The 12,648-nt window shown below is 62.7% G+C and overlaps 1 protein-coding gene across 1 annotated transcript in view; it reads right to left on the reverse strand.

The window, feature by feature from the left end:
• Nucleotides 1-10,968, reverse strand: part of NUCB2 (nucleobindin 2) — a 26,157-nt gene extending 15,189 nt beyond the window's left edge. The window contains exons 1-5 of the mRNA XM_075332364.1: nt 10,890-10,968; nt 5,465-5,608; nt 5,284-5,391; nt 5,059-5,185; nt 4,106-4,209 (exon numbers count right to left, since the gene is read on the reverse strand). Of these exons, the coding sequence (XP_075188479.1) occupies nt 4,106-4,209; nt 5,059-5,185; nt 5,284-5,391; nt 5,465-5,608; nt 10,890-10,898 (492 nt within the window). The 5' untranslated portion in view covers nt 10,899-10,968. The remainder of the gene's footprint in view (nt 1-4,105; nt 4,210-5,058; nt 5,186-5,283; nt 5,392-5,464; nt 5,609-10,889) is intronic.
• Nucleotides 10,969-12,648: the final 1,680 nt, after the last annotated feature.

Raw genomic sequence — 12,648 nt, forward strand, 5'->3', positions numbered from 1 at the left:
ACCTATATACACACACACACACTATATAACTATACACACACACACATTATATACACACACTATATAACTATATACACACACACACACACACTATATAACTATATACACACACACACACTATATAACTATATACACACACACACACCACACACACACACACACACACACTATATAAACTATATACACACACACACACACACACACATTATATACACACACTATATAACTATATACACACACACACACACACACACACTATATAACTATATACACACACACACACACATTATATACACACACACTAACTATATACACACACAATCCAGATTGGAGGATCACACACACATAATGATGGGGAACATACATATTCCACGATGGGGGCCATATATACCTGGAAGGTACCTCAGAATGGAGGATATGAGGACAGAATTTGGGATATTATTACCTCAGTAACACTGTCAGCAGTAAAATAACTGTGTCATGACCACATTCTTTTACTTTAATTTTATTTTTTTCTATTTTTTCCTCCTCTAAAACAAGGGTCGTCTTATAGTCCGAAAAATACGGTATCTCTGAGTACCTCCAGCCAATTCAATGGCAATTCCTGGTCCCTTTTGCATTGCTTCTGGTTGAATTACTCGGGGATCTGCGATGGTGAGAAAAGCCCCAGTGTCACGAAAGCCAACAAGTTTTGGCCATCCAGGCACGACCTCCTGTAGATGTTTATGCTGAAGATCAGAAGAACGGGCGGCTGTGGCTCGCACCCCATAAACTCCTGGTAGGGAAGTCAACATATCAGAGTCTTTTGTCGAATCATCAGGGAGTGAATCAGCTCTTCTGCTGTTGAGGGTGTCTGTAGATAATGGACAGCCAAAGGGGGTCTGTAACTGTTTTGCCTCCGAGCACCTGGATAGTGAGCTTGCAGATGACCCAGCTGCCCATTCATCCATAACATCTACGTTCTATGAGTCTTTCTCCACGTCGTACTCCCAAAGAGGAGGCAGGAGTAGTAGGAGGCACATTCACACGGGGTCTGCCGTGTGTTGGTAGTCTAATGGGACGGTGAACATTGAGGGCCAAAAGACACGGGGACCACTGGTGTTGGGGAGCTGGTAGTTTTATTCTCACTGACTAGTTGCCTTTTCCATTGAGGCTTGATGGTGAGAAGCTCATCAGCTAGAGCAGCAGCTTGTTCCACTGTCTCTGGTCTCCTCTCGCGCACCCATTCCCTGATTTCCGCAGGGCACCTGGCATAGAACTGCTCTTTCAGGATGACCTGGATGAACGTCTCCCAAGTTAAGGCCCCCTCTCCCTCCAGCAGCGATGGCATACTTGTTTCAGTCTGTGGACATACATCTTGAAAGACACTTCCCCATCATAGGCTAACGTACGGAACTGAGTCCTATAAATATCTGGGGTCACAGCATAATGTTCTAGAATGGTCTGTTTTATCTCCCCATACTCACAATTCCACTGAGGGTCCATAGCTCTATAGGCCGTCGGCAGCTCCACCCTCCAAGAGGCCCACCAAGTGTCTGACTCTCTCTCGCTCTCTTTCTGGGACTTCCATTAATCGGCACTGATGCTCAAAGTCCTGGAAGAAGCCCTCAATGTCACCAGCAGCCTCATTACATGGCTTAAAAGTCCTTGAGGGACACTCTGGAGAATTCCCTCATAGTGGGTGCTGTGGTTACAGTTCGTCTGGAGCCTCTAGCTGCTTCCACAGCAAACCTCCTCTCCAGCAATGCTACCCTCTCTTGAGGTCTGCAAATGGCCTCCCCTCTTGATCTTCTATGGTGGCCTCATCTCCAAGCAGTGCCATCTACTCCTCATACCACACAATCCACTGACTTTTTTGGGTATTTACCTCCAGCTCCCGTCTTTCCTCCCCTTGCTGTGGAAATTGTTCCTCGGTGCCATCTTGCAGGCAAGCGTTTTCCAATACCTCAATTAGTTGCTCCTTAGAGAGTCCTTTGTAGCCGACTCCTAATTCACGGGCCATTGTTTGTAGGCTCACCACAGTCCAGTTCTTGTACTCTGAGGTTCTGATTCGAGATGTTAATGGGCCGTTGTCCTCCATTCTTTCTGCTCTGATCCCACCGCTGCCCAACCAGGGGTATGCAGCAGAGCAGTGAGGGACGCCAGACCAAGGACAATCCAAAGGGCTTTATTGGAACCACAAAGATTAAGAATTTATATTTGTTTGGTGCTTTAAGTCTGCAAGGAGTCCACAACAAAACAAAAGATCCATAGGCACCTCCTGGTATTCCGATGCCAGGGAAAATAGGGCAATGGTCCTTATATTAGTTCCTTGAGTTCACCAGGGGGAACAATAAAACCACAATCCCACGTGGCCACTGTCTCCAGTCTGTGACAGTCCATACACAGGCTCTAGGATCCAGCTCAGCAATAGATCCTAGTCCTTCTCCAGCCGAGACCCAACTACTGAACTAACATGGGTCTCATTGTTCTTCTCTCCTGGGATCAGCCCCTTAGGTGGGCAGAAGAGTCCAACTCTGCCTGGACACTTCATACATGAATGGACTTTAGAAGTCCTGGCTCTTTCTTGTTTACCAAGTTGTGGATTGGAGAAGTCCCATGCTGAGAAGAAAACAACCCCACAATCCCCACACAGTAGTACATACAGGACATTCAAGGAGAGACAGGACTCTATTACACCATGAGCAAAGTCGGGGAGGGACACACTGTTACAGACAGCACTGGAGACCTCCAAGAGAAAGAGACAAGCTGCAGCAGACAGCACCGGAGAAGTGTCCGGCGGGTCACAGACACACGGCCGACATGACAGGAGGACCTGGAGATCAAGACATGTTCACTGGGGAAAAACGGACACAGGACACGATATCATCAGCGTCAGTCTGAGGCAGAATCCCTTCCTATAAACACCAAGGGCTGGACATGATTGGCCCACCGGAATTAGAGCCAGGCCCCGCACCTGTCTCACTGACAAGCCCAGAACCGGACTCACTTCTAGAACTGGCCACTAGATCAGGGTTCCCCAACTCCAGTCCTCGAGGGCCGCCAACAGTGCATGTTTTCAGGATTTCCTTAGCATTGCATGGGTGTTGGAATCATCAACTGTGCAGGTGATTAAATTATCACCTGTGCAATACTAAGGAGATCCTGAAAACATGCACTGGTGGCGGCCCTCGAGGACTGGCGTTGGGGACCCATGCACTAGAGGGAGCACAGAAACACCCACAGGAAGAATCTGCTAAATTGGGGGGGTGGGGAGGAGAAGGCGGCATGACAAGAAGCAGGGGTGGGGGAGGCATGACGAGGAGAAGGGGGAGGAGAAGGAGGTGGCACAACGAGGAGCGGGGGGGAAAGGAGGCGGCACAACGAGGAGCGGAGGGAGGAGGCGGCGGCACGACGAGGAGCGGGGGAGGAGAAGGGGGTAGGAGGAGGAGGCACAACGAGGAGAAGGGGGTAGGAGGAGGAGGCACAACGAGGAGAAGGGGGTAGAGGAGGAGGCACAACGAGGAGAAGGGGGGAGGGAAAAGGAGGCGGCACAACGAGTAGTGGGGGGAGGAGGAGGAGGCACAACAAGGAGCAGGGGGGAAAGGAAGCTGTATAACGAGGAGTGGGTGGAAAGGAGGAGGAGGAGGAGGCATGACGAGGAGAAGGGGGGAGGGAAAAGGAGGCGGCACAACGATCAGTGGGGGGAGGAGGAGGCGGCACAACGAGCAGGGGGAGGGAAAAGGAGGTGGCACAACGAGCAGTGAGGGAAGGAGGAGGCGGCGGCGGCACGACAAGGAGCAGGGGGGGAAAGGAAGCGGTATAACGAGGAGCGGGGGGAAAGGAGGAGGAACGATGAGGAGAAGGGGGGAGGAGGAGGCACGACGAGGAGAAGGGGGCAGGGAAAAGGAGGCTACATGACGAGGAGTGGGGGGAGGGGGGGGGAGCAGGAGGAGGCGGCGGCATAAGGGGGAGGATCATTCCCCATACTTCTCTACAGAGGAGGGTGATCATGTATGTTCCGGAGGTCTTGTGGAGTCGCTCAGTTGGGTTCCTGTATCTGACCGGACGTGGCATTTCCAGCTTCCGGCCTTCCTCAGGTCTGCAGCCCCTCACCCGCACTCACCGCTCTGATCAGCAGGTCCAGGTCTTGGGGCTCAAACGTGTCGGGGTTCATGTGATTCAGGTGATTGAACTGCTGGAGCAGAGAGCGACGATCGATGCCGGCACCTGAGAAAGAAGCATCAGAATGATGAGAACCGGGCCCCGTGGTCACATGCTCACATGCCCCGCCTGCCCTCACAGCAAATATCTACCCCCCCCGGGGAGCGCAGGTGGGGGCGGGAGGAGGAGAAGAGCGCGCGGGGGGGGGGGGAGGAGAAGAGCGCGCGGGGGGGGGGGGGGGGGGAGGAGAAGAGCGCGCAGGGGTAAGGGGGAGGAGAAGAGCGCGCAGGGGTAAGGGGGGGGGAGAAGAGCGCGCAGGGGTAAGGGGGGGGGGAGAAGAGCGCGCAGGGGGAAGGGGGGGGGAGAAGAGCGCGCAGGGGGAAGGGGGGGGGGGGGAGAAGAGCGCGCAGGGGGAAGGGGGGGGGGGGAGAAGAGCGCGCAGGGGGAAGGGGGGGGGGGGGAAGAGCGCGCAGGGGTAAGGGGGGGGGGGGAAGAGCGCGCAGGGGTAAGGGGGGGGGATAAGAGCGCGCAGGGGTAAGGGGGGGGGAGAAGAGCGCGCAGGGGGAAGGGGGGGGGGAGAAGAGCGCGCAGGGGGAAGGGGGGGGGAGAAGAGCGCGCAGGGGGAAGGGGGGGGGAGAAGAGCGCGCAGGGGGAGGGGGGGGGAGGGGGAGAAGAGCGCACGGCCAATGGGGCCAACATAAGAAACAGCGCGAGATCGGGTGTACTGTGACCAATGCAGGGAGGAGGGGAGCTGTGCCACCATTGAACAGGATCCTGTCCCCTGTGCTACCCATAATAAGCTTTGAGGACGGAGTGAACACTGCAGGGTAATTGTGGCATGGAAAAGTATAAATCTTAAGGGGAAGTAACAACTACATGGGGGGACTGCTTTCTGCGGAGTCCCCCATGACGCACTCTGTGGGGCGCTGAGCTTGGCCTTAATCAGCATCCGCAGACGCGCCACCTCCTGCCTCTTCAGTTCGTCCAGCTTGGTCCGGATGTGATGGCCGACCATGTCCAGCTCTTTGCTAATCTTCCCGCTCTGCGGAGATGGAGGATCAGCAGCCATTATACAGCCCGCAGCGAGCGAGGCACAGCGGGGTGCGGGCACACCCCGGCGGGGGACACGCAGCCTCCTACCTTGATGTCTTCTATGTCCGCCGCCTGGATCTTCTCTCGGAAATGTTGGTCGGTCTCCAGGACTTCCACCACCTCCCGCAGATACCGGTCGTAGTACAGCCCCGTGTCCTGCCACGAGACACACATCACAGCCACGTGCCCGATCACCTGTGCCCCTGTACCACCACCACACCATACTCACAGAGGACTGAGACTTCTGCCCCTCATCTGCCGCCTCCACATTCACCTTGGTCTTGTCTGTGTCGATGGGCACAGCGCCCACTGTAACCAGAGAGCAGAACAGCAGGACACGGGCAGGACGGCCCCACAAACTCCACCATCGTATCTGGAGAGAGCAACATCCCCGAAAATGACTGCACCCAACGGTAAACACGGCAGCCGGGCACCACGGGGGGAGGGACATGCAGCACCACAGAGAAGCAGGACACCACGGGGGAGGGACATGCAGCACCACAGAGCAGCCGGACACCACGGGGGAGGGACATGCAGCACCACAGAGCAGCCGGACACCACGGGGGAGGGACATGCAGCACCACAGAGCAGCGGACACCACGGGGGAGGGACATGCAGCACCACAGAGCAGCCGGACACCACGGGGGAGGGACATGCAGCACCACAGAGCAGCCGGACACCACGGGGGAGGGACATGCAGCACCACAGAGCAGCCGGACACCACGGGGGAGGGACATGCAGCACCACAGAGCAGCCGGACACCACGGGGGAGGGACATGCAGCACAACAAAGCAGCCGGACGCCACGGGGGAGGGACATGCAGCACCACAGAGCAGCCGGACGCCACGGGGGAGGGACATGCAGCACCACAGAGCAGCCGGACGCCACGGGGGAGGGACATGCAGCACCACAGAGCAGCCGGACGCCACGGGGGAGGGACATGCTGCACCACAGAGCAGCCGGACGCCACGGGGGAGGGACATGCTGCACCACAGAGCAGCCGGACGCCACGGGGGAGGGACATGCTGCACCACAGAGCAGCCGGACGCCACGGGGGGAGGGACATGCTGCACCACAGAGCAGCCGAACGCCACGAGGGGAGGGACATGCTGCACCACAGAGCAGCCGGACGCCACGGGGGAGGGACATGCTGCACCACAGAGCAGCCGGACGCCACGGGGGAGGGACATGCTGCACCACAGAGCAGCCGGACGCCACGGGGGGAGGGACATGCTGCACCACAGAGCAGCCAGACGCCACGGGGGAGGGACATGCTGCACCACAGAGCAGCCGGACGCCACGGGGGAGGGACATGCTGCACCACAGAGCAGCCGGACGCCACGGGGGAGGGGACATGCTGCACCACAGAGCAGCCGGACGGCACGGGGGAGGGACATGCTGCACCACAGAGCAGCCGGACGGCACGGGGGAGGGACATGCTGCACCACAGAGCAGCCGGACGGCACGGGGGAGGGACATGCTGCACCACAGAGCAGCCGGACGGCACGGGGGAGGGACATGCTGCACCACAGAGCAGCCGGACGGCACGGGGGAGGGACATGCTGCACCACAGAGCAGCCGGACGGCACGGGGGGAGGGACATGCTGCACCACAGAGCAGCCGGACGGCACGGGGGAGGGACATGCTGCACCACAGAGCAGCCGGACGGCACGGGGGAGGGACATGCTGCACCACAGAGCAGCCGGACGGCACGGGGGAGGGACATGCTGCACCACAGAGCAGCCGGACGCCACGGGGGGAGGGACATGCAGCACCACAGAGCAGCCGGACGCCACGGGGGAGGGACATGCAGCACCACAGAGCAGCCGGACGCCACGGGGGGAGGGACATGCAGCACCACAGAGCAGCCGGACGCCACGGGGGAGGGACATGCAGCACCACAGAGCAGCCGGACACCACGGGGGAGGGACATGCAGCACCACAGAGCAGCCCGGACACCACGGGGAGGGACATGCAGCACCACAGAGCAGCCGGGCACCACGGGGGAGGGACATGCAGCACCAGAGAGCAGCCGGACGCCACAGGGGAGGGACATGCAGCACCACAGAGCAGCCGGACACCACGGGGGAGGGACATGCAGCACCACAGAGCAGCCGGACACCACGGGGAGGGACATGCAGCACCACAGAGCAGCCGGGCACCACGGGGGAGGGACATGCAGCACCAGAGAGCAGCCGGACACCACGGGGGAGGGACATGCAGCACCACAGTGCAGCCGGGCACCACGGGGGAGGGACATGCAGCACCACAGTGCAGCCGGGCACCACGGGGAGGGACATGCAGCACCACAGAGCAGCCGCACACACACGGGGGGAGGGAGATGCAGCATCACAGAGCAGCCAGACACCACGGGGGGAGGGACCGGCAGCACCACAGAGCAAGGACATGCAGCACCACACTGCAACCGGACACCACGGGGGAGGGACATGCAGCACACCGGCTCCGGGGCCGTTTTCCCCCCGCACACACCGGCTCCGGGGCCCTTTCCCCCCGCACACACCGGCTCCGGGGCCCTTTCCCCCCCCCGCACACTCCGGCTCCGGGGACGTTTCCCCCCCCCGCACACACCGGCTCCGGGGACGTTTCCCCCCGCACACACCGGCTCCGGGGCCCTTTCCCCCCCCCGCACACACCGGCTCCGGGGACGTTTCCCCCCCCCGCACACACCGGCTCCGGGGACGTTTCCCCCCCCCGCACACACCGGCTCCGGGGACGTTTCCCCCCCCCGCACACACCGGCTCCGGGGCCGTTTCCCCCCCGCACACACCGGCTCCGGGGCCGTTTCCCCCCCGCACACACCGGCTCCGGGGCCGTTTCCCCCCCGCACACACCGCCTCCGGGGCCGTTTCCCCCCCGCACACACCGCCCCTCCGGGGCCGTTTCCCCCCCGCACACACCGCCTCCGGGGCCGTTTCCCCCCGCACACACACCGCCTCCGGGGCCGTTTCCCCCCGCGCACACACCGCCTCCGGGGCCGTTTCCCCCCCGCACACACCGCCTCCGGGGCCGTTTCCCCCCGCACACACCGCCTCCGGGGCCGTTTCCCCCGCACACACCGCCTCCGGGGCCGTTTCCCCCCGCACACACCGCCTCCGGGGCCGTTTCCCCCCCGCACACACCGCCTCCGGGGCCGTTTCCCCCCCGCACACACCGGCTCCGGGGCCGTTTCCCCCCCGCACACACCGGCTCCGGGGCCGTTTCCCCCCGCACACACCGGCTCCGGGGCCGTTTCCCCCCCGCACACACCGGCTCCGGGGCCCTTTCCCCCCCCGCACACACAGGCTCCGGGGCCCTTTCCCCCCCCGCACACACAGGCTCCGGGGCCGTTTCCCCCCCCCCCCCCCGCACACACCGGCTCCGGGGCCGTTCCCCCCCGCACACACCGGCTCCGGGGCCGTTTCCCCCCCCCCCGCACACACCGGCTCCGGGGCCGTTTCCCCCCCCCGCACACACCGGCTCCGGGGCCGTTTCCCCCCCCCCGCACACACCGGCTCCGGGGCCGTTTCCCCCCCCCCCGCACACACCGGCTCCGGGGCCGTTCCCCCCCCCCCCCGCACACACCGGCTCCGGGGCCGTTCCCCCCCCCCCGCACACACCGGCTCCGGGGCCGTTCCCCCCCGCACACACCGGCTCCGGGGCCGTTCCCCCCCCGCACACACCGGCTCCGGGGCCGTTTCCCCCCGCACACACAGGCTCCGGGGCCGTTTCCCCCGCACACACAGGCTCCGGGGCCGTTTCCCCCGCACACACCGGCTCCGGGGCCGTTTCCCCCCGCACACACCGGCTCCGGGGCCGTTTCCCCCGCACACACCGGCTCCGGGGCCGTTTCCCCCCCGCACACACCGGCTCCGGGGCCGTTTCCCCCCGCACACACCGGCTCCGGGGCCCTTTCCCCCCCCGCACACACAGGCTCCGGGGCCGTTTCCCCCCCCCCCCCGCACACACCGGCTCCGGGGCCGTTTCCCCCCCCCCCCCCCGCACACACCGGCTCCGGGGCCGTTCCCCCCCCGCACACACACCGGCTCCGGGGCCGTTCCCCCCGCACACACCGGCTCCGGGGCCGTTTCCCCCCCCCCGCACACACCGGCTCCGGGGCCGTTTCCCCCCCCCCGCACACACCGGCTCCGGGGCCGTTCCCCCCCGCACACACCGGCTCCGGGGCCGTTCCCCCCGCACACACCGGCTCCGGGGCCGTTCCCCCCCCCCCCGCACACACCGGCTCCGGGGCCGTTTCCCCCCCCCCCGCACACACCGGCTCCGGGGCCGTTCCCCCCCGCACACACCGGCTCCGGGGCCGTTCCCCCCCGCACACACCGGCTCCGGGGCCGTTCCCCCCCCCCCCCCGCACACACCGGCTCCGGGGCCGTTTCCCCCCCGCACACACCGGCTCCGGGGCCGTTTCCCCCCCGCACACACCGGCTCCGGGGCCGTTTCCCCCGCACACACCGCCTCCGGGGCCGTTCCCCCCCGCACACACCGGCTCCGGGGCCGTTTCCCCCCCGCACACACCGGCTCCGGGGCCGTTTCCCCCCGCACACACCGGCTCCGGGGCCGTTCCCCCCCCCCCCCCGCACACACCGGCTCCGGGGCCGTTCCCCCCCGCACACACCGGCTCCGGGGCCGTTTCCCCCCGCACACACCGGCTCCGGGGCCGTTTCCCCCCGCACACACCGGCTCCGGGGCCGTTTCCCCCCGCACACACCGGCTCCGGGGCCGTTTCCCCCGCACACACAGGCTCCGGGGCCGTTTCCCCCCGCACACACCGGCTCCGGGGCCGTTTCCCCCCGCACACACCGGCTCCGGGGCCGTTTCCCCCGCACACACAGGCTCCGGGGCCGTTTCCCCCCGCACACACCGGCTCCGGGGCCGTTTCCCCCCGCACACACCGGCTCCGGGGCCGTTTCCCCCCGCACACACAGGCTCCGGGGCCGTTTCCCCCCGCACACACCGCCTCCGGGGCCGTTTCCCCCCGCACACACCGCCTCCGGGGCCGTTTCCCCCGCACACACCGCCTCCGGGGCCGTTTCCCCCCGCACACACCGCCTCCGGGGCCGTTTCCCCCCGCACACACCGGCTCCGGGGCCGTTTCCCCCCCGCACACACCGGCTCCGGGGCCGTTTCCCCCCCGCACACACCGCCTCCGGGGCCGTTTCCCCCCGCACACACCGCCTCCGGGGCCGTTTCCCCCCGCACACACCGCCTCCGGGGCCGTTTCCCCCCCGCACACACCGGCTCCGGGGCCGTTTCCCCCCCCCACACACCGGCTCCGGGGCCGTTTCCCCCCCCCACACACCGGCTCCGGGGCCGTTTCCCCCCCCCCACACACCGGCTCCGGGGCCGTTTCCCCCCCCCCACACACCGGCTCCGGGGCCGTTTCCCCCCCGCACACACCGGCTCCGGGGCCGTTTCCCCCCGCACACACCGCCTCCGGGGCCGTTTCCCCCCGCACACACCGCCTCCGGGGCCGTTTCCCCCCGCACACACCGGCTCCGGGGCCGTTTCCCCCCGCACACACCGGCTCCGGGGCCGTTCCCCCCCCGCACACACCGCCTCCGGGGCCGTTTCCCCCCCGCACACACCGGCTCCGGGGCCGTTTCCCCCGCACACACACCGGCTCCGCGCGGCCTTATTACCTGGTCCATCAGCTCCGGTCTTCAAGTGTAAAAGATAGTCCCCGCCCACATCCCGGTTTGGCCACGCCCCTTCATACTGACTGGCAGTCGTTACCATGGAAATAAATGCCGCCTCTTTACTGATTGGTTTACTGTGCTAAAGGCCTGGGACCAGGAGAATTCTTGATTGGATGAACATTGTAGGCGGAGTCATATTTTTATAAGACCTCGGATAACGTGGCGCTCAATATCTAAGGTCCTCAAGTTACTTAGCAACCAGTGGTCATCGCCTCCCTGTTACCTGGCAACAAGAAACCATAGCCTTCCTGCCTATGAACGCGAACCCCCAGTATACAGTCACCCCTCCACTACACCTGTACCCTCACTGTCTCCCCTATATACACCTGTATCCTCACTGCCGCCCCTATATACACCTGTATCCTCACTGCCGCCCCTATATACACCTGTATCCTCACTGCCGCCCCTATATACACCTGTACCCTCACTGCCGCCCCTATATACACCTGTATCCTCACTGCCGCCCCTATATACACCTGTACCCTCACTGCCGCCCCTATATACACCTGTACCCTCACTGCCGCCCCTATATACCCCTGTATCCTCACTGCCGCCCCTATATACACCTGTATCCTCACTGCCGCCCCTATATACACCTGTATCCTCACTGCCGCCCCTATATACACCTGTACCCTCACTGCCGCCCCTATATACACCTGTATCCTCACTGCTGCCCCTATATACACCTGTATCCTCACTGCCGCCCCTATATACACCTGTATCCTCACTGCTGCCCCTATATACACCTGTATCCTCACTGCCGCCCCTATATACACCTGTATCCTCACTGCCGCCCCTATATACACCTGTATCCTCACTGCTGCCCCTATATACACCTGTACCCTCACTGCCGCCCCTATATACACCTGTATCCTCACTGCCGCCCCTATATACACCTGTACCCTCACTGCCGCCCCTATATACACCTGTACCCTCACTGCCGCCCCTATATACACCTGTACCCTCACTGCCGCCCCTATATACACCTGTATCTTCACTGCCGCCCCTATATACACCTGTATCCTCACTACTGCCCCTATATACACCTGTACCCTCACTGCTGCCCCTATATACACCTGTACCCTCACTGCCGCCCCTATATACACCTGTATCCTCACTACTGCCCCTATATACACCTGTACCCTCACTGCCGCCCCTATATACACCTGTATCCTCACTGCCGCCCCTATATACACCTGTATCCTCACTGCCGCCCCTATATACACCTGTATCCTCACTGCCGCCCCTATATACACCTGTATCCTCACTGCCGCCCCTATATACACCTGTATCCTCACTGCCGCCCCTATATACACCTGTACCCTCACTGCTGCCCCTATATACACCTGTATCCTCACTGCCGCCCCTATATACACCTGTATCTTCACTGCCGCCCCTATATACACCTGTATTCTCACTGCCGCCCCTATATACACCTGTACCCTCACTGCTGCCCCTATATACACCTGTACCCTCACTGCCGCCCCTATATACACCTGTATCCTCACTACTGCCCCTATATACACCTGTACCCTCACTGCCGCCCCTATATACACCTGTATCCTCACTGCCGCCCCTATATACACCTGTATCCTCACTGCCGCCCCTATATACACCTGTATCCTCACTGCCGCCCCTATATACACCTGTATCCTCACTGTCTCCCCTATATACACCTGTACCCTCACTGCCGCCCCTATAT

This window comes from Anomaloglossus baeobatrachus, unplaced genomic scaffold (assembly GCF_048569485.1).
Source record: "Anomaloglossus baeobatrachus isolate aAnoBae1 unplaced genomic scaffold, aAnoBae1.hap1 Scaffold_3084, whole genome shotgun sequence".
NCBI classification, from domain to species: domain Eukaryota; kingdom Metazoa; phylum Chordata; class Amphibia; order Anura; family Aromobatidae; genus Anomaloglossus; species Anomaloglossus baeobatrachus.